Source organism: Brassica napus, chromosome C4 (assembly GCF_020379485.1).
Source record: "Brassica napus cultivar Da-Ae chromosome C4, Da-Ae, whole genome shotgun sequence".
In the NCBI taxonomy this organism is placed as follows: Eukaryota; Viridiplantae; Streptophyta; class Magnoliopsida; order Brassicales; family Brassicaceae; genus Brassica; species Brassica napus.
In genome coordinates this window covers 5,694,574-5,716,505 of record NC_063447.1, presented here as the reverse complement: position 1 = coordinate 5,716,505, position 21,932 = coordinate 5,694,574, and the positions used below count along the sequence as shown (strand labels likewise).

Below are 21,932 nucleotides of genomic sequence, written 5' to 3'. Positions count from 1 at the left end.
AAAATATACTAAAATATATTATCTATGTTAGTATCATTTAAATTTAATTACATATTCTATCAAATATAAAAAAAATATTTTTTGGATTAATAAAATTAATTTATATGTTCATACTAATTTAATTATATATTTAATAGCTACTGAATTTTAATTATTTAATATATATTAATTATTTCATAAAATGTAAAAATATTTACATAAAATAATTTATATATATAATGTTGATCCCGCGCAAGGCGCGGATCTTAACCTAGTAAATGTAATAAACAAAGAATCCAAAGAAAACGAAAATAAACATTGAACCATATTAATAAACTCAACATTTGGTAATAACTATAACTTCAAAGTAAGGAATTATTTTTCTTCTAAAGAAAGCCCGAACCATTTGAAAAACAAGTCACGGTTATAATGTAATCGAGGACAACATCATTATGGTTCCATGGTTGACCTTCAAGCATGGATACGCATATGGTACATACAATATGCATATCGTTATTATTATTTCGTTCGAGAAAACTGTCATTTAAATACCGAACTTTCACAAATTAGCCAAAAAAATACAATTTTTTTATTAATCCAAGTAAATCACAAACTTATATTGACTTAGTCATATAAGATACACTTTTGGTCAACTGTTTGTGGTGTTAAATCTTCGTCTAATGTTCACGGAGATCCTTACGTCGTCGTTTTAAAAATAGAACATAATTTACAAAATCCCCAACTCTGCAAATCGAATTCACCTCTTCATCTATTCTCTGCAACTTGATTTCATCTTCTTCGTGAGTGTAAAACCACAAATCGATTCTTCTTTATATGATGAGACGCCAAAAGGTTTCTATACATCGAGGAAGAGCCAGAGAACGTGAAACTACACCGGTTTTTGAAGGTGATGAAATAAGGTTGAGTGCAATTAACAGAGATGGGCGTGAATCTCATACCCGGTGATGATTGTGAAACTATTGCTGATGATCCTGCTGATGAGGTCGAAGAAGAAACGAACGAGGTTGAAGAAGAAGAAGAAGAAGAAGAAGAAGAAGAAAGGACTGAGGTAGAAGAAGAAGAAGAGAATGAGGAAGAAGGCGTAAGAATTGATGAAGACGCTTGTGAGGTTTTATCATCACACTTTGGAGATGTTGCAAGGAATGATGAAGAAGATAACCATGACAGCGGAGAAGAGGATTGCTGGACAGACAGAGTTTAATATACATGTTCATGTATCATGTGATGATGAGTCACCTAGAATGCATGTTTCAACCTTGAAATCTTCACCTTGCTTTTTGTTTCAGACTTCGTTGGAATCTTCAACTTGCTTTTTGTTTCAGACTTTTGTTGGATTCCTTTTTTTTTGTTTTATGCAAACATGCTTTTGTTAGTTTCCAATACGTCTTTGATGAAACAGAGACAATAAAAATAAGAGGAACAATATCAAAGATACAAGAGCTCACATATAAACATAGATTAATTATCTTACAAATGAACAAAGATGCAGCAATTTAATAGAAAAAGTCTTACAAAAGAGACAAAGTAAGGCTTAAAAGAAACAGTCTGGAACAGTTTTGAGACAAATATACAAGAGCTTAAGAGAATAGATAGGCAAAATAATGATTACAACCAACATAAAACAAAAGATTCCACAACATGTCTTAGTGATGAGTTTCACTTCCTCATCTCGAAATTTGTCGAAATAACATCCTCTATTAAGTCATCAACACCTTGTTCAAGCAATCAACCTAGCCTTTTATATTGTAAATCTCAAATTGAATGTTTTCAAGTTTTGGAAGTGAAAAATCTCTTCAAGCAATGATTCTTCTACCCACAAGCACACTTCGATGGCAAACCTCTCTTTCCAAAATCTTGTTTTTCAAACGGAATCAAAATCATTTGTTTCACTTGATTCTAGCTTGTAATTAGAAGAGATGAAACCAAGTCACAGAGGAAACAACAAGATTCTAAATCGGGTTGCAGGGAAGTGAAGAAGAGTGAAATTGAATAGGGTTCTAAAGAGTCGACCAGGGGATTTCTTATAACTTTGTTATGTTTTGAAAACGATACCGTACAAACCTCCGTGAACAGTTAACTGAGATTTAACGACAAAAATAGTTGACTGGAAGTGTATCTTTTTTGGCTCGGTCAATATAAGTTTATGATTTATTTAGATTAATGAAAAGTCTGTATTTATTTTGGTCAATTTGTGAAAGTTCAGTATTTAAATGACAGTTTTCTCTATTTCGTTCCTGCAATCATTTTTCTCCCCGGTATAATGAAACATCATACAAAAAGGTTATTAGTTTGTGAAAAGGACGAAAAGAGCAAATACAAATGTAAAGAAACCAAATTAAATAAACATCGAAAAAAAAGAAACAGAATAATGGCATTGAATTTGATGTTGTTGTTTAGGTGCAAAAAGATTTTGGTGGACCAACAAATATGGAAGAAGGGACGATGTAATTTATTCATATGCAGAGATTTGAAAATTCCATTGTCTCCTTCTACCCCTACATTTTTCTATTTACGTTTGCTTCCGGTTATTTCTACGAGAACTCAAATTTAATTAAGTTATTATTTGTATCTTTCTTTTCTCGTATAGATGCAAACTGGAACCGACTCTTGAGGAAATGTGAAGCAAAAACAGGGATGCAAAGAGATATAATCCTGTTGTGAATGTCCGTAAATATCTTCTTGTTGGACATTAAGCTTGAATGGTGCCTTCAAAATTGTTTCTTTTCTTTATGTTGTTGTGATAACGGTTAGGGTTATATATATATAATATATCTACCTACTGTGTCACTCATTTAGATGTGCTAGGAGTAGCCTGTAAGGCATGTGACATTTTTCCATTTGATGAGACTTTAAGTTTAAAGCAGTGTTTTAATTACCGTATATGCACTAATCTAGTATAAAACACGCATAATTACCCTCTAGCGGTTTTTTTGAAAGTTGGGTTTTAGCCTTGTCTATGTTCAAATGTTTTTCTTGTGAGATATCAACAAAGTCGCATAATGGATATTAGACAAATGAGAGTCTAATATATAAAGAGATATCCAAATCTAATTAGTATGAGATTTTTTGGGAAAAAAACCAAAAGTAAAACCCATGCGAACTTGCCTAAAGTTCAAAGTGGACAATATCATACTAATCAAACAATATAGAGTCGGATATAGATTAAATAAATCCCAAAATTTCTCGCTCTTACAACGCGAGCTACTGAGCTACGTACGTGTAATTATGCTGAAATGACACCGAGTATAAATTTACACCTTGGTCTTAGTTGTCTATATGCATATTTCTTTATTAGAGGCTATGAATTTAAACATTGGTCTTAGTCGCATCTTATTGATCTCGATATGTCTTTGCTGGACAGATAGATCCATTATAGATGGTAACCTAGTGTCTCACTGTCTGTATAGATATTCTTGTTTATAAATGTTTGAAAATTGCTCGACAGTAGTGTGGTCGTTCTAATATCTAGTGGCCAGTGCCTAGGCACCAAAACGGGCATAATCAGTTTTGAACGTTCATATAAAATAACTATATTCAAAAACATAAAATAACTAACTATACATACATGTAATTTAAATTTGGATGATCACATCTAATAAATTAATAGTACTTAATAATATCTATTATATTTGAAAAATTACCTCGAAGAACAAGTTATATTTTAAAAAACTCTGAGCTCTTTGTTTTAGAACTTTACTGGTTGCACTTTAAAAACTTTTAAAATACGAGTTTCCGAAGCACCTACAAATTTCAGTATCTCCATGGGCTCAGTTTAAAAGGCTCAGTAGTGGTACGCGCTTAGTTCGGCCATCTTTAAGCCCATGAATATTAACGTATGTTGTGACTACCGGTTCCAAACGTGCCACTCTCCTCCTGCCGCAGAAGCATCACGCAAACAAACGTGGTTTATATTTACTAATCCAGCTTTCGACTAACTTGCAACCAAATCAATCAACCAATCATGGTTTGGGATCTGACGAACCTGATCGAACCTGATCGAACCGCTGTGGAGCCAGTGGAGGAGTTAAACCATCAAATCATATTATCTTTTATGCAAAATTCTTACAGTATCTTATTACAAGGTTTGATATTAAATATCTTATCAATCAATTATTCTTCTGATGGAACTTCTATTAGTCAAGCTTTAACCAAAACAATATTCCTACCAAGATATGTTTTTCTCCCTTTTTTATGAATTGACCTTTAGATAAATGGCGTCCACAGCATAAAGACCTCTTTATGATCCATTATTAAGGCACTACAAAGAATCTATGATAGCGATATGTACTTACTCAGTAATTTTTTTTTATAGTTACGTATATTCCCAAAGTTTTTCAACTATCGTATAACATACTTATGATATAGAGGAATATTTTTTTTGCTTAAATTTGTGGAAATAGAGGAATATTTACATACCTATTTAGGAATACAGGTTTTTGTAACCTTGAAAGAAAAACCGACTAATTTTACTTAGCATTAAAAAGAATGTTAACTTTTTAGTGTTATTAAAGAATAATACTACTCATTCCGTTCCATTAAGATAGACTTTTTTTTAAAAAAAAACTTGTCTCATAAAGATGTATTTTTTTTTTTGTTTTTTCTATAAAAAAATTGTAAACTTTAAAAAAATTAATTGACTTTATTGAATTACTATTGATTAAAAGTTATTGAAAATTAAAGAAAACAATACATTTATTATGGTAGTTTAATGTGTTTTTTTAATATGTGTGAAAATACTAAAAAATCTATTTTTATGAATGGAATGAGAACTATTCATCTAAAACCCCACGGATTACAAAAAAAGAAGAAGAGAGAAACTGTTAGCGAAAAGTAGACTTCAACTAATAAAAGTTATTGAAATTCACCACCCAAATAATTCTTTTTATTTATTCTACAAAAAATTGGCTTTGTGTGATGGTCAATGCCATATGGTTTTGTAAGCCATGTCGCTCAGATGTATTGATTACTAGAACTATATCACTAATGCTATCTGCTGATTGAATTCAGTATCTGTGAAATTTTAGAAAACAACATTGTTTAATGGTACACCAGCGCAATTGCGCGGGATGAATGTTATATATAAAACTAATTTTTATCTATTATTATTTATTTGTATTCATTTACGTATTATGTATATAATTAAATTAGAGTAAATACATAAATGAAAATAATACATCTGGTTTATTTATGATTTTTTTTGGTAAATAAATCAAAACAATCATTTTATTTATTTTATATGGTATATAACTAAATTTCAGTGACATGGATATATATATATATAGTAAATTTTAATATAAATTTTTATTATTGAAAATTTATATTCATATGATAAACACAAAATTTCTAATGTGCGATTCTTTTAATGCAAATTTCAAAATAAAATATTAAGGTTTTAATACTTTTTCAATACAAATTTAGAAATTATCATATTTAAGTATTTTTCTATGTTATATAGTTTAATTTTAAACTATATTAATATATAATATGAATGTCTAGTAAATGAGACTTCATATTCATACGATTTATGATCATTTGTATTTTGTTATTACCAAAAAAGCTAAACCATTGATCACAAAATTTTAGTGTGAGACATTTAACATTTTTAATAATTTATAGTCGTTTTAAAAATTCAAAATATAACATATAGGAAAAAAATTAATTTTTATTATATGGTTAATGTGGTTGTTTAATATATTTTAATAATATAAAATTAAACAAAAAGAGCTAAGATACAAAAATTATTATCAAATATTTATTATTCATAATCATTAATTATCACATATACTTAATCATATTAAGCAATTCCGTAGCTTTTATTTAAGGAAAGTACAAAAATATTCTTTTGTATGATATTTATCAATTTAATAGTTAGTTTAATAAAAAATATAATATAAGTTAAGATGGACCAACCTATTTCTCTAAGAATTCTGAATTTCATTCTCATGGTGACACGTGGCTACAAAACAATGTCGTAATGTTTCTCAATTAATATATAAAGGATGAAGAAATGAATAATAATATATTTTTTTTTGATAAATACTTTATCTAGATAAAGATATTCAAAGGCCTAATCGTTCACATAAATAACTCATACTAATCTCAACATTCGAACCAAAGAAAGACTCATACTAGTAGATACATAAATGAGTTATATACGTACATAAACTATCAACTACTCCCTCCGTTTCAAAATAGACGATGTTTTAGGGAGTTTTTGATGTTTCAAAATAGATAATGTTTTCATATTTCAATGTACCTTTTAACTTTATCAAAAACTGTGTAACCAATCATATTTTGTAGTATGTTTTGTGATTAGTTGAATAATTTTTAATTTATATTTTAATAATACTTTTTAGATAAAAAAACAAGTTTCTTAATATTTGTGTTATAACCTAAAACCTTGTGTATTTTAAACATAGGGAGTATGATTTATGGAGTCCGTTGATTCGCAGAAAGTCTGAGCTGGTACTTCCATTTCCAAATGGCTTAAGATTTTGTGGGAAGTTGTGCCCCTTCTGCCATTAACTTCAGCCAATAGATTTGTGTGTAACTTGTTTGAAAAAAAAAAGGTTCGAGTGTAACTTGCATGCCCCAATCAACTTGCCTCGAGTGCGTGTCAGTGTGTCTATGAATTCGATAAAAACCATACCAAAATTCGATTACAAAATTAAACAAAACAAAAACAAGGGAAATTGCACTCGGTAACTTTAAAAAAAAACTATAATTCACAAACTAACCAAAATAACACCCTTTAGTTGTTCAAAAAAAAAAAAAACCAAAATAACACCTTTTCTCCTATTTTCTCTTCCTATCTCTCTCTAACTTCTTTCTACAAAACTAATTTCCTTTTTTTTGTTTGGTTATTTAACAAATAAGCCCGTTAAACAATCATGTTTTATGGAGTATTTTGTTAAGGGTTGATCTAGATACATTAATCATTTTCAACAAATACTGAAAAATATATACATCGCCAACTCTCAGCCGATTTCAATTACTTTTCCTTTTCTATATTAACCGGTCTTTGTTGTCCCAGATATTAGTCTAACCTTTTATTTAAGCCTATCAAACAAATCACTATCAACGTTTTTTTTGGTAGTTAACCAAACGTGTTTCTTTCTCCACGCCAAATCTATTCAAATAATTTAAAGAAAAGTATACCAAAATCCGAAATTAAATCCAAGTCTGTTTAGCCCTGCAACAAAGTAAATCTAATGTATTTAGATAAATCCATATTCTAAAAAATAGTAATAAAAAATATGTTTACAGAATATTTAATAGTTTTGTTCTCACTAAAAGAAGACCCATAAACCACTAGTGCAAATACTTTTTTTTTCCTTAGTAATTTGTCAGGGACAAATACTGATGGCTTCAAATACTACTTCAAATACTGATGGCTTCAAAGCCTCAGATGTTACTCCAAATGCTGATTCTACCTCCTTGGTAGGTGAAGCATCTCTACCTCCTTCAACTGCTCCATCCTTTGGATCTGGAAAAAGTACTGCTCATAGATCTGAAACTGAGCTTAACCATAGCAGAAACTTCCATACTCTCCCGCCAAGAACCTCCTCCCTCAGGCCACTCCCTCCTCAAACAGAAGCCACCGTCCAAAACTCTAATCACCCCACCCAAACTAAAACTACCGACCCCCAATCACTTAAACAAACAAATCCTGTCCTGGAAACCTCAACTGAAACCAACCCCACCACGGACCCGCCTTCCCTAGTCGAAAGAATTAGGAAAACTGAAAACAAAACTTTGAAAAGGCTTGCTCCAGTCAGTATTGGTGCTACTGGCCGTCCTCGTGTCTTAATCCCTGACTCCGTGTTTCAAAAGGGAGCGGAGTTACATAAGGATTTCATAATTTGCTATTTCAATGGGAAGGCTCCTCCTTTCAACCAGATCCAAAGCGTATTCAACCATATGTGGGGAAAAGGAAAACGATTGGAAATCCACAACAATCCCTTAAACCACTCTGCAATAGTGAGAATACAAAGTGAATACCTTCGAGAGAAGATCCTTGAAAAGAACATCTGGTATGTGGGTGATTCAATGTTCCATACGGCTCAATGGTCTTCAGCTCATTCAAAAAATACTCCACCTCTCAAGGCCATCAAGATATGGGCTCACCTCACTGGCATTCCCCTTGATCTGCGTCACGATGAAGGATTGAGTTTAGTGGCTGGATTAGTGGGTGAACCAAAAGAGACAGATGACTTCACGAAAAATCTTGTAAGCTTAACTCTATCCCATGTAAAGGTCGAGGTTGATCTCACTCAACCGTTACCTGATGTTGTTGAGTTTGAAAGGGAAGATGGTGAGGTAGTAGAAGTCTCAGTTCACTATCCGTGGATCCCCCCAACGTGCTCCCATTGCCATGAACTCGGTCACATAATCCGAAACTGCCTCACTTATTCTCCTCCTCTGAAAGACACTGCAGCAAAGAAAAAGGCACCAGTTACTAAAATGGCTCCTACTCAAAGTAAAAAATATCGGCCAGTGTCTCATAACACTTCGGCAAGCTCCTCTCAGTTGGCTCCCCCTGATCCTAAGGGCTCTACTCCACAAAAATTTGTGACTGGTGATGCTCATCAGCAAACTGATCAGTTTCCTCCTGAACCTTGTGCTAGCCTAACCAATTCTTCCCTTTCTCACCGTCCTCATCCACCTGTAAAGCCAGTTCTCCCTAACCCTTTCCTAACCCCTGAACCAATACCTAGACCTTCTCTCAAAAGATCTCGATCATCGCCAACCCTTTCTCCTCCCCTCTCTTCAAACCCTAACCCTTTTTCCACTTCTACCCAAATCACTGATCCCTCTCTCTTCCAACCACCAAACACTTCACTATTAAAACCTTTTACCCCTACTACAAACCCTTTTTCACCCCTTTTGCTTGACTCTTTTGTTTCTTACCCTGATGGCTCTTCCACTCTTTTGGAGGACCCTCAAACCCAAGCCTAAATGAGTGTTAAACTCTTTTTTTGGAATGTTCGTGGTCTAAATGACCCGAGCAAGCATAGACCTTTTTTTTTCTTGGCTTAGTTCTAGCAAGCCTCTTTTTGGAGCTATTTTGGAATCTCATATCAAGCAACCTTTTTTGAGTACTATCCTGTCAAGCCTATGTCCGAACTGGTGCTACACATCTAATCACCTTTCTGATCCTGATGGTAGAATCATCCTAATCTGGAGAGATTCCCTCAAAGTTCAAGTTCTGTCGCAAAGTAGACAATGCATTACTTGTCTGGTGTCATTCCCTAACCAACGTCCAGTCTACTACTCAGCTATCTACGCATCTAATCTAAGTTCAGAAAGGGTTGATCTTTGGACAGAACTCCTACAACTTCACTCAACCTATGACCTAGACAGTAGTAGTTGGATATTGGGTGGAGACCTGAATCAGATAATACATCCGATGGAGCACTCTGACCCTAATGTTTGCGTACCTGATCATCTCATGTACCAGCTGAGAGATTGTATGACGCAACTAGGAATCTTTGACCTCCGCTATGTTGGCGCTTCTCATACTTGGACAAACTATTCGCCCTCAGGACCTATCTCAAAGAAGCTTGACAGGATGATGGTTAACAGCACCTTTGTTTCCACGTTTTCTCATGCCCTAGCCACCTTCCTTCCACCTCTATTCTCAGACCATGCTCCCTGTATCCTCGACCTTGCTTTTAGCCTTCCTACAACCGGAACAAAACCATTTAAGTTCCCCAATTACCTAACCAAACACCCGGGGTTCACTGAGCTAATACAAGATGCATGGATTCAAGCTGGAAACGAGTGTCAAACATTGATGCAACTGTGCTGGAAGCTCAAACTGATCAAAACTGATTTGAAAATTCTAAACAAAGATAACTATTCAAATATAAAGGAGAGAGTGAGAGAAACTAACAGTTTATTGCAACTTGCGCAGGTACATGCCTTGCAGGATCCTAATCCAATTACTTTTCAGACTGAACGTGACTTGCACCAGAGATGGAACTTCCTCCGAGAGATCGAGGAGCTCTATTTCAGGCAAAAATCGAGGATAAATTGGTTAAAAGAAGGGGACTTAAACACTACTTACTTCCACAGAATCTGTCAAACCAGAGCATGCTACAATGCTATCAGAGCTTTCCTAGTTGGAAATGATACCTGGATTACAAACCCACAGGAAATGAGTGATCATGCTCTCAGCCACTTTCAGTCAGTCCTAAGCCCGTTGAACTATCACCCGCCAAGCATCTTATCTCCCCCAGTCTGGTTTGCGGATCTCACTGGCTTCTCATTCCCAAATCACCTGCTTCAGTTGATGTTATCCATTCCCACGGCAGAGGAGGTAAAGACTGTCTTTTTCAGACTAAATCCCAACAAGGCTCCGGGTCCGGATGGACTAACATCAGCATTCTTCAAAGCGACATGGGAATTCATTGGACCGGAATTAGCGACATCAGTCAGGAATTTCTTTGCATCAAACTTCCTGCCTGCAACGGTAAATTCCACCATCCTCACGCTCGTGCCAAAATTCCCTGGAGCAACAAAGATTAGTGATTTCAGACCGATATCATGCCTTAATACCATCTACAAAGTCATCTCAAGACTCTTGGTAAAGAGGTTGAAGCCAGTTCTGCCCAACTTAATACTACCTAGTCAGACAGCGTTCGTTAAGGATAGACTACTTGTGGAAAATACTACTTTGGCAGGAGAACTAATCAATGGTTATCACAAGAAGAAGGGAGCAAAGAGAATTACCATCAAAGTTGATATTGCGAAGGCTTTTGATACACTGTCCTGGGAGTTTTTATTCTCCTGTCTCGAGGGATTACGCTTTCCTGCACGGTTCATAGCACAGTTAAAGGCTTGTATATGCACAACAAGCTTTATGGTCGGATACAATGGATCAGTACATGGCTATTTCAAAGGAAAGCGAGGCTTAAGGCAAGGGGGCCCCCTTTCTCCCTATCTATTTGTGATTGCAATGAATTGCTTATCATTTATGCTAAACAGAGCAGCAGCACAAAACATACTATGATATCATTCAACTTGCACCTCTACTAAACTTACTCACCTCTCTTTTGCGGATGACCTCCTGATATTTATTGATGGATCTATTGAGTCTGTCCAGCAAGTGCTACAAGTGCTAAAGGAGTTCGAAACAAGATCAGGTTTGGCTGTAAGCATGCAAAAGACCAGCTTCTTCGCTTCAGGATTATCAACAGGGGAAACTGACCTCATACAAGCCTCCATGGGAATCACTCTAGGCTCTCTCCCCTTTAGGTACCTAGGGGTTCCTGTGAACTCTAGAAAGATATCTCTCACGAACTGTGAGCCTCTGATCCATCACATAAAGACAAAGTTCTCGTCCTGGTCAGTGAAGTCTCTATCTTTCTCTGGAAGGCTGCTCCTCATCAAAACGGTGATAGCTGGAATCACAACTTTCTGGTGCTCTGCTTTCATTTTTCCAAAAGCGTGCATAACAAGAATCAACTCCCTGTGTGGCCAGTTCCTGTGGAAAGGTAGTTTGGAAGGTCATAACACTGCTCGTGTATCATGGGAAACAGTCGTGCTAACTAAGAGGCAAGGAGGACTTGGAGTAAAAGATCTGCGTACCTGGAACAAAGCTTGTACTTTTCGACTAATTTGGATGTTGTTTTTCAGACCTGGCTCTGTATGGGTGCAGTGGTTCAAGGAAGTGATTCTTCAAGGTTCGGTGCACAACTATTGGACAACAACACCAAAACAATCATACTCCTGGCTAGTGAACAAACTGCTCAAACTGAGAAGTGAAGTGTTCCCTCTAATAAAGCTCAGGCTGCAGAACGGTGAAACTGCAAGGTTCTGGTGGACAATTGGACTCCGTTTGGGGCTCTCTACACTCATCTCTCGGGACGCAACTCCAGATTGGGGATACCTCATCAGGCAACTGTATCTTCTTTATGTCGTGATGGCTCCTGGGTGCTACCTCCAGCTCGTACTGAAGCGCAAGTGCAACTCTACACCTACCTTATAACAATCCAATTGACTGGTGATCAAGACTACTACGACTGGGAGATTAATGGCACAATCTACAACTGCTTCAAAACAGGTATTCTATACGATTACCTTATGGAACCACGCCCTGATGTTTATTGGTATGGTGCTGTATGGATCTCTAGAGCTATTCCTCGCCATAGTTTCCACATGTGGCTAGTGATTCAGAACAGGATCCCTACTCGAGATAGACTAATCCAATGGGGATTGCAAGTTGATCAATCGTGTCTGCTTTGCAATAGAAATCGGGAATCAAGGGATCATCTTTTCTTCTCCTGTGACTTCAGTTACAAACTATGGGAACTGGTAACGAGGAGACTTGGGATTTCACCTAGCCGCGACTGGGAGAATACACTGGCACAGATGGTTTCCCTCTCTCTGCCTCTACCACAAAGGCTACTTGTTCTTCTTGCTTGGCAGTCGGTGGTGTACTGGTTATGGAATGAGAGAAACACGAGACTTCATGTGAACACCTATCGATCAACAGATCAGATATTCAAATTGATTGATCGACAGCTGAGGAATAAAAACCAAAGCTTCAGAGATGCAAATCCGACCCGATGCTCCCTGATGATGCAGAGATGGCTGGGTTAATCGACATCGAAGAAACCGCTCTCATAAGAAACATAAACGACTTCTCCTCTCCATGACTGGGCTTTCAATTCACCCTTTCACCTTCATGGGCTTCACACTACGTATGGGCTTGACTATTAGATTTTATGTAATGAGCTTGTTAGAAAACTAAAGTCATATGGGCTTTTGTAAACTTTTTCATTTTTTCTTTAACTTAAGTAAGCAGTTTTACAAAAAAAAAAAAAAAAAATTTGTCAGGGAAGATTTCTTGAATTAGTAAAATAATAAAACAAGCAAAACATGGCTAAGAAAATAAAAAAAAATCAGCTGACACAATATCAATATAGAAAGAAAAATATTGATATTTTTTTTTAATTATTTATAAAATTGGCCATTCTTATAGGATCTCATGCAAAAACAAAAATTTCAGACAAGAGAGACCGTGAGACTCTCTCTCAAAAGCTCTCTCACCAGACCCACTTAAATGTTTTGTAATTAAACAAGAACCAATAAAAAGGATCCATCTTTTCTTCACCGATTCGATTCTCAATCAATCTCCCCTCTTCATCTGACTGAATTAGATTCTTTTTTTTTTTTTTCAGTTGCGAATCCACCCGGATTCTTGGCTTCGATTTTAGCGGAACGAATCAAAAGACAGTTGAGTGAAGGAGAGAAAATTTCGCTAAAAAATAAAATAAAAAGAGGATTCTATATATATCAGAAAAGGGATGACTTTCTCAAGATTCTTTCATGTGGTCGAGGAAGGAGGTGGAGGAGAAGAAGAAGAAGAAAGGCTCTTAGCTGCAGAGAGACAAGAGCCCTTTGTCGTAGAAAACATGACCGCCACTGAAGCTAATAATCGCAAAGGGAGTGGCGATGTTGGTGTTGAAATCCCTGACACTGCTCACCAAATTAGCAGCGGTACTGTAAAAATTCGATTTCACCTCTCTTTTATTGATTGTTGTTATTTTGATTTTTACTGAGTCGTTTATTTCTAATTAACGGTTTCTTATACGGGGATTGACGCCCAATTTTTTAATATTTTTTAAATACAATCAAACGCAATCGTTTATGAGCTAAAAATGGATTCTTTGTTATAGTGTTGCCTTTGGTGACTCCGAATCAGAGTTTAAAACGTTGCATTTGATGATTCTGTCAATACCCATTTCAGCATTTCTTCAAAAACGTTGGCTTTGATGGTTTTAACGATGGCCCTTTCATCAAAATGTTAGCTTTGATGATTTTGACAATGACCCTTTCTTCAAAATCTTGTCTTTGACGACTTTACACAATGACACGTTCTTCAAAAATGTTATCTTTGATGGTTCTGACTATGAGCCTTTCTTACAAATATTATCTTTGATGCTTTAAGCAATGGCACTTTCTTCAAAAATGTTGTCTTTGATGGTTCTGATGATGACCCTTACTTCAAAATGCTGTCTTTGATGATACCCAAACGTCATAGTTCCAAGTTTCTTGATTTGTTCCATCTCTCTGCCTCTCAAAAACGTTTTACAACCATTTGTTTGTTTGGGAAGTTTTTGTTTAGCTAAACTCTGTTTCTTTCTGGTCTTATAATTAAGAACCTGAGATCACATGTTGTGGAATGTACAGATTCATGGTTTCAGGTGGCGTTCGTTCTGACCACTGGTATAAACAGCGCCTATGTCTTGGGATATTCAGGAACAGTAATGGTTCCTTTAGGTTGGATTGGTGGTGTGGTTGGTCTTATCATCGCTACTGCAATCTCTCTCTACGCAAACAGTCTCGTTGCCAAGCTTCATGAGTTTGGTGGCAGAAGACACATCCGCTATAGAGACCTTGCTGGATTCATTTACGGTAAAGAGAAACCAAACCAACTCTTTTAGTTTTTTAGTCATTCGAAATGATTAATCTCTTTTTGTAATCAGGTAGAAAGGCTTATCACCTTACATGGGGATTGCAATATGTAAATCTTTTCATGATTAATTGTGGATTCATTATTCTAGCTGGTGCTGCCTTGAAGGTAGTTAAACATCTCCACTCTTGATTCTTGATTTTCTTGAGCAGAGTTAGTTATTTTGGGGTTGTGTTCTGTTTCTGCAGGCGGTTTATGTGCTCTTCAGGGATGACCATGTCATTAAATTGCCTCATTGTATAGCCATTGCTGGTCTTATTTGCGCGGTTTTCGCTATTGGTATTCCTCATTTATCAGCTCTTGGGACTTGGCTTGCGGTTTCAACCATCCTCAGCCTCATCTACATAGTTGTAGCAATTGTTCTATCAGTTAGAGACGGTATAATGATCAAACCTTTAGCTATATACTATTGGATTTTTATAGCTACTGATGAATCTGTTTCTTGTAGGAGTAAAAGCACCTCCAAGAGACTACGAGATACAAGGATCATCACTAAGCAAACTCTTTACTATCACTGGAGCAGCAGCTAACTTGGTTTTCGCATTCAACACAGGGATGCTTCCAGAGATTCAGGTGATGGTTTGATTATTTTTGCGTTGAGTTGCATAAATGATCTTTTCTTATTAACACTGGTCTTTCTGCAATGATAGGCAACAGTGAGACAACCTGTTGTGAAAAACATGATGAAGGCTCTATACTTTCAGTTCACAGCCGGTGTTTTACCAATGTACGCTGTTACATTCATTGGATATTGGGCTTATGGATCCTCAACCTCGACCTACTTGCTAAACAGTGTTAATGGCCCACTCTGGGTCAAAGCACTTGCTAACGTCTCTGCTATTCTTCAGTCCGTTATCTCTTTGCACGTAAGTCTATGCTTCTTAATAGCTCTGGCATTCAGTATGAACCCAAGTAAACCAAACCGTCCTAACCGATATTTTTGGCTTTCGGTTTAACATTCGGTTGAACCAATAAACGAACGGCGAATTTAAAAAATTTAATTAGTTTTCAGTTCGGTTCAACAAGCAAGAAACCGGTCGGTTTGAAACATATTAAACAAACAAACCGAATAACCCGAAATAAACTAAATAATCCAGAAAAATCAAAATTTGCATAATTGATTTTTTTTACCAAATTAACTGAATAAACTGATATATAAACCGAACCAAATTTAGTCCCGTTTACTTCTGGAGCCTTTTTCAAAAACCAAAAAACCTGAAAACCGAATAAACCGACTCAAATAACCCAAATTATTTTAATTATTATATTATTTATTTTTAAAATAAATAATCTAAATTGTATATTATATTTTTTAAAAAAATTTACACAGTCTCAAAGTCTAAAGCTTTTGCTCCATTCTGCTTTGTTGTAGATTTTTGCAAGTCCAACATATGAGTACATGGACACAAAGTTTGGGGTTAAAGGAAACCCATTGGCTTTAAAGAACTTGACGTTTAGGATCATGGCCCGTGGAGGGTACATAGCGGTTAGCACACTTGTCTCTGCGCTCTTGCCGTTTCTTGGAGACTTCATGAGTCTCACTGGTGCAGTGAGCACATTCCCTCTTACATTCATTCTAGCCAATCACATGTACTATAAGGCTATGGACAATAAGCTCAATCCTATGCAAAAGCTATGGCATTGGCTTAATGTTGTCTTCTTCAGTTTGATGTCTCTTGCTGCCGCCATTGCAGCTGTTAGACTCATTGCCCTTGATTCCAAAAACTTTCACGTTTTTGCAGATTTGTAATTCATTATACATACACATATATATATAGTCATTGCATTATTGTTCTTAGGCAAGAGTTCCCGTATTCTCTTTTTGTATATATAAATTATGACAACTAGAGGGACTAAATAAAATATCATGTAAAAGAGAATACAATTTACCAAAGTTCTAGCTGATACTGAGGCAGTTTAAAGAACCACCTCTATCAAAACTCGGTTTGATCTATATGGGAAAAAATGACACCTCGGTTCTTATCCTCCTTCGCAAGGGAACTTGCATAATACTGAAACTCTTGAAACTATTAAGCCATAGATGCAAGGAAGCTAGCCATGAAGCAAAAATCGACCGGTCAACCGAGTTCTCCATTATATTCACCATATCTGAAGAGTCTGTCTCAAAGTATCCTTAGATTGTTGGATACATGACCACCTACTTTGTGATGTGATGTTGCCCAACCATCAACCAAACAACAACAAAAAGTGAAGAAGAAGTTGTATGCAATTTGTATTAGTGACACGCTGATCAACAAATGTCTCAAGATCATCTTTGAAACGGCTAATTAAGTAACTTTAGTTGTGCAACATTCAGCTTCCAACTCTTCATCTTGTCTCGTAGCTTCATTGCAATAACTTTCATGTGAACTTAGTGGTTAAAGTTGATGATTGAAAAAGGACCAATCACTAAACCCTACACACTTTAACTGATCTATCGTGGAGTTCCGACTCCATCATCAAATGTGTATGGCCACTACGTAATAAAACGTTATATCAATTTAAAGTAAGATTATATCATTGAGAAAAAGAAGAAGAAAGTATGGCCACTACTACTTCAGTCAAAAGTAGCAAATATTATTTAAAAGATGGCTTTCCCAAAGTTTCTGCATGTGGTCGAGGTATGAACAGGAGAAGAAAGGTAAAGGCTCTTATCAAAACATTATAAAAGCTCTTTAGCTCCAAAGACTACAAGTGCCACAAAACATGAAAGACACGGGAGCTAAAAACCGTACAGGCGATGTTAGTGTTGGAGAACATTTTGATATCGAAGTCCCTGACACTGCTCATCAGATTAGCAGCGGTTTGTAACGTTTCTCACGTTCCTTTTTCTCTTGTTATCTTAAGAGCTTTACTGAATATGATCACATCAATAACTAAATTTATGTTGTGAACAAACATGAATTAACTTTAAGAAACTTAAGAGAACAAAACATGATCGATACAAAAACAAATGTTTTAGAGTTTTGTATATTGATTATATGAATGAATAATTTACAACCTTTTTTAGATTCTTATTTATACTACCTCAAACTCGATGTTTTTTCTCTTTAAGAAAACATAGTCCGGTCTAACGATTGTGGTTTTTACTAGTGCACTGAGATTAAGTCACTTCCGGAATCTAACACTTTAAGTATGTTCTTGTGGAATGTGTACAGATTCATGGTTTCAAGTGGCGTTTGTTCTGACAACTGGTATAAACAACGCCTATGTGTTGGGATATTCAGGAACAGTAATGGTTCCTTTAGGTTGGGTTGGTGGTGTGGTTGGTCTTGTTCTTGCAACTGCAATCTCTCTCTATGCAAACGCTCTCGTAGCCAAGCTTCATGAGTTTGGTGGCAAGAGACATATTCGTTACAGAGACCTCGCTGGATTCATTTACGGTAAGAGAACCAAACTTATTTACTTTGTTTTGTTACTTTCATTGTAATGATTGGTTCTCTTCTTTTATCAGGTAGAAAGGCTTATTGTCTTACATGGGGATTGCAATATGTCAATCTTTTCATGATTAACTGTGGATTCATCATCCTAGCTGGCTCCGCTTTAAAGGTAGTAACCATTTTGTCTTAGTTTCTCTAACTCTTGGGAGACAAGTTAGTTACTCTGGAGTATGTTCTGTTTCTCCAGGCTGTTTATGTGCTTTTTAGAGATGATCATGCCATGAAACTACCTCATTTCATAGCCATCGCTGGTCTGTTTTGCGCGGTTTTCGCCATTGGTGTTCCTCACTTATCAGCTCTTGGGATATGGCTTGTAGTTTCAACCATCTTCAGTCTCATCTTCATCGTTGTGGCAGTCGTGCTGGCAGTTAAAGATGGTATATAACTTAAATGATGATCAGGCTTCAAGTGTCACCACATACTATTGATAAACTTGGCGCTTCTTTTGGTTGTTTATAGGAGTGAAAACACATTCAAGAGACTACGAGATACAAGGATCACCGTTAAGTAAACTCTTTACCATCACAGCTGCAGCAGCAAATCTTATTTTTGTATTCAACACAGGGATGCTTCCAGAAATTCAGGTTATAAAAACCCGTTTTAACGTTTTCAAAATGTGATTTTCTTTTTTTGTTTATACAGACGTATAACTAATCCTTCTTTTATATGATGCTTTGGTAGGCCACAGTGAGACAACCGGTGGTGAAAAACATGATGAAGGCTCTATACTTCCAGTTCACGATCGGTGTTTTACCGATGTTGGCGGTTACATTCATCGGATACTGGGCTTACGGTTCCTCAACCTCGACCTATCTGCTAAACAATGTTACTGGCCCACTCTGGGTCAAAGCCCTTGCTAACATCTCAGCTTTCCTTCAATCCGTAATATGTTTACACGTAAGTTTCTTTGCATGGAGGTTTCAAACTGTTTAATTCTCTTGTGTAAATTGTATTAACAGAATACGTCCAGTCATTAGAATAGGCATGAGCATATATAGACAAGTGAAATATTAATCTATGACTTCCGAATTTTAAGAAAATGTATATAAATATAGACTTCAAAAATTGCTCAAAATTTCCTTACAAATCGTCTATAATTTCCAAATCTCAGGATCGACCATAATTGTATATCAATCAATATATATACAAGTTTTAGATAAAACTAAAAGCTAGTGATTCTTATTCTTCATTTTTAAACTAATTGTTGGCTAAAACTCGTCCATGATAAAATCTAGAGAAACATTTGTTTTGACTATCATTTAAAAAATATATATACATAGATCTTATAAATTCCTAAATGTAAAGAGAAGTTTTTTTATTAAAATTAAAATGTTTATAGTCTCTAGATTTCGGTCTTAGTTTGGACAAATATGCACCAATTGCTTGTCATTTTAACCCTTATCTTACTCAACTCTTTGTGTTGTAGATATTTGCGAGTCCAACATATGAGTATATGGACACAAAGTTTGGGGTCACAGGAAGCACATTGGCGTTAAAGAACTTGACGTTTAGGATCATGGCCCGAGGAGGGTACCTCGCGGTTAGCACGCTTCTCTCAGCGCTCTTGCCGTTTCTTGGGGACTTCATGAGCTTCACCGGTGCAGTGAGCATGATCCCTCTCACATTCATTCTAGCCAACCACATGTACTACAAGGCCAAGGACAATAAGCTGAATCCTATGCAAAAGCTATGGCATTGGGTTAACGTTGTCTTCTTCAGTTTGATGTCTGTTGCCGCCGCCATTGCAGCTGTCAGGCTCATCTCCGTTGACTCCAAGAACTTCCACGTTTTTGCAGATTTGTAATTCATTCTATAGCTAGACCATAAGCTTGTATTCCTGCTCTTATAAAACCATTATAGGGTAAATCCTTTATATAATAAAGCGCAAGTCGTATGGTGAATCAAAACTAGACAAGTGGCAATCATTTTTTTTCATCTCCCTTTTTCCTACAGTCAAAATATGTCATCAACCAACTTCCTTATTTTTCTCAAAATAATTTAGGATCCCTAATTTTAAAGTAAAATTTTCAGCCCATCCTAAATCAATGCAACACTAGAATTATTTACGTTAGTTTATATATTTGATATATTAAATTTTCTTCATCTCCTAAATGCAACACTAATTTTATTTTCTTCTTTTTGGTATTTCTCACACGATACCATGATCTCCTCACGTTCTTAAAACAGTTGATTTTTCATACAAGAGAGTTGACTCAATTACAACGCTATAAAATTCATCTCTACTGCATTTTTCTAAATTATTTGAAATGGTTCCACTGATTCTTTCTTTCTGAAAGTCTGATGAGATTTTAGTTTTAACATAAATCGATAAATTCTGAGTTCCAATGATCGTATCAACACTCCCGAGTCTACAATTCTATATCTTGGTACAGTTGCATGACAATAGTCTCTGGGAGATTTTTCTTTCACTAAAGAAGAAAAAGAAAAATGAAATTTCTGCACCAAAGCTTCATACGAAGTTGACAAATGAAAATTAAATTTCTGGTCTGTAAGACTCAAAACACTCCGGCTCTTTATGACTCAAATGTCTAACTCTTCTCCTTTCATTTATCATTCTACCAAATGTTTTCAGGGCCTCGTTCAAGTTCATCCACATCCACACAGAAACAGTTGTCAACTATTAAAGGTGTGTATTTCTATGCTTTTCAAAATTATAATCAATGGTCCTCGTAAAATTACAGTGTCTTATGAATTAAGGTTCATTGCATCAGAGGTGAAGATCAAATTGCAAGTTTATTTGGTCAATGATGAGGAGATACAACCATACAAGGTATCTACGTTTCCTTCGTTCTCTTTTTCTTTTCTCAAATGTTTTAAGACATTTTAAATTTTTTTTCTTTTATACATCTTTTATTTTCCTTTGTTTTTTTTAAACCAATTTATTTTCCTTTGTTGTTTTGAAAAAGATAGACTACGCAATGCCTATCACAATCACAATAACACTAAAGACTATCACAAGCCACAAGGCACCTGTTATGTACTTTCCTGCAGTAAAAAATATTATGTTTCGGGTGTTAAAAAAAGGTATTATGTTTCGAAAATGGACTAACTTGGTTTTCAATTTGCTGAACATGATATTTTTTTTTGTGGTGGTGGTAATTCAAGTAAATAAAGTAAGAAGTTCACCTAATGCACTTGAGTGGTAAAAGAACAAGAATGACTCATGTCTACTTTTAGATCAAGAACTAACTTCAGGTAGGTCTTTCTTATTTTTGTATTAATGATATTATTTTTGGATTAACATACATTTTTGTAGCTTTTACATAAACAAAAACGTAAGATAAACATAGCATTGAAAATGAATTTGGAAACTAAAAAGCAAGATGAAATGGCTAACTATGAAAATCCATAGTTATTTTTCAAATCAGAGTGGCGAAATGATTGGCGAAATAATTGGCGATACGGAAGACGACAAAAAGTGCAATAATGGAGGCAACACGAAGGCTGAGGGCAGGGCGAAGGCGGACGTCGACGTGAAGGTTGACGGCGACGTGAAGGTTGACGGCGGGGCGAAGGTGGACGAAGGCGTGAGAGACGGCGGAGGCGCTGGCTCATCCTCTACGGCAGGGGCAGGAAGAAACAACGAAATCGACTTGGAGGAGCAGCGCCGTTCTCCAGCGGCATGGGCGGGGACAAGCAAGAAGATCGATCTGGAGGACCGGATCGCGTCTCCACGAACGGATGGTGGAAAGGGCATCAAGGATCTGAATCCACCTAAATCGGATTCCAGTAAAGGGAAGGAAGAGATAGAGGAGGGAAAGGTGTCTTACTCCTCTGCACTTGTTGCGGGGTCATCAATGGCTAACATAAGCCTAGAGTTTGTAGTGGAAGATGGAGTTGCAGAAGTGGAAATTCCAGAGGAACTTTTTGAAGGTGTTGATCATTTATGGAGGTCTTTTGTTGTGGGTTACTTTATGAACGATGCTCCCCACATCGGTCCTATTCATGCTACGGTTAACAGGATCTGGAACACACCAGGGAAAAGATCC

General features: G+C 36.0%; 2 protein-coding genes across 2 annotated transcripts; both read left to right on the top strand.

Moving 5' to 3' along the window:
* The first annotated feature begins 12,997 nt into the window (after nt 1-12,997).
* Nucleotides 12,998-16,280, top strand: LOC106450813 (proline transporter 1). The gene is made up of 7 exons (XM_013892583.3): nt 12,998-13,506; nt 14,200-14,424; nt 14,496-14,590; nt 14,671-14,860; nt 14,931-15,055; nt 15,133-15,348; nt 15,855-16,280. Exons 1-7 carry the CDS (start codon nt 13,314-13,316, stop codon nt 16,230-16,232), a joined length of 1,422 nt encoding a protein of 473 aa, XP_013748037.1. The 5' UTR covers nt 12,998-13,313; the 3' UTR covers nt 16,233-16,280.
* An 805-nt stretch (nt 16,281-17,085) lies between these two features.
* LOC106450814 (proline transporter 3) lies at nt 17,086-19,857 on the top strand. Its single transcript, XM_013892584.3, has 7 exons — nt 17,086-17,285; nt 17,641-17,865; nt 17,937-18,031; nt 18,110-18,299; nt 18,382-18,506; nt 18,604-18,819; nt 19,349-19,857. The coding sequence occupies exons 1-7, from the start codon at nt 17,189-17,191 to the stop codon at nt 19,724-19,726; spliced, it is 1,326 nt and encodes a 441-aa protein (XP_013748038.1). The 5' UTR covers nt 17,086-17,188; the 3' UTR covers nt 19,727-19,857.
* Nucleotides 19,858-21,932: the final 2,075 nt, after the last annotated feature.

Excerpts from the sequence above, each read along its gene's own strand:
- LOC106450813 (XM_013892583.3), top strand. The coding sequence starts at position 13,314 with ATGACTTTCTCAAGATTCTTTCATGTGGTCGAGGAAGGAGGTGGAGGA. Across the intron at positions 14,591-14,670 it reads TAGCTGGTGCTGCCTTGAAG|GCGGTTTATGTGCTCTTCAG; the intron begins GTAGTTAAACAT and ends CTGTTTCTGCAG. Across the intron at positions 14,861-14,930 it reads TGTTCTATCAGTTAGAGACG|GAGTAAAAGCACCTCCAAGA; the intron begins GTATAATGATCA and ends TGTTTCTTGTAG.
- LOC106450814 (XM_013892584.3), top strand. The coding sequence starts at position 17,189 with ATGAAAGACACGGGAGCTAAAAACCGTACAGGCGATGTTAGTGTTGGA. Across the intron at positions 18,300-18,381 it reads CGTGCTGGCAGTTAAAGATG|GAGTGAAAACACATTCAAGA; the intron begins GTATATAACTTA and ends GGTTGTTTATAG. Across the intron at positions 18,507-18,603 it reads GGATGCTTCCAGAAATTCAG|GCCACAGTGAGACAACCGGT; the intron begins GTTATAAAAACC and ends ATGCTTTGGTAG.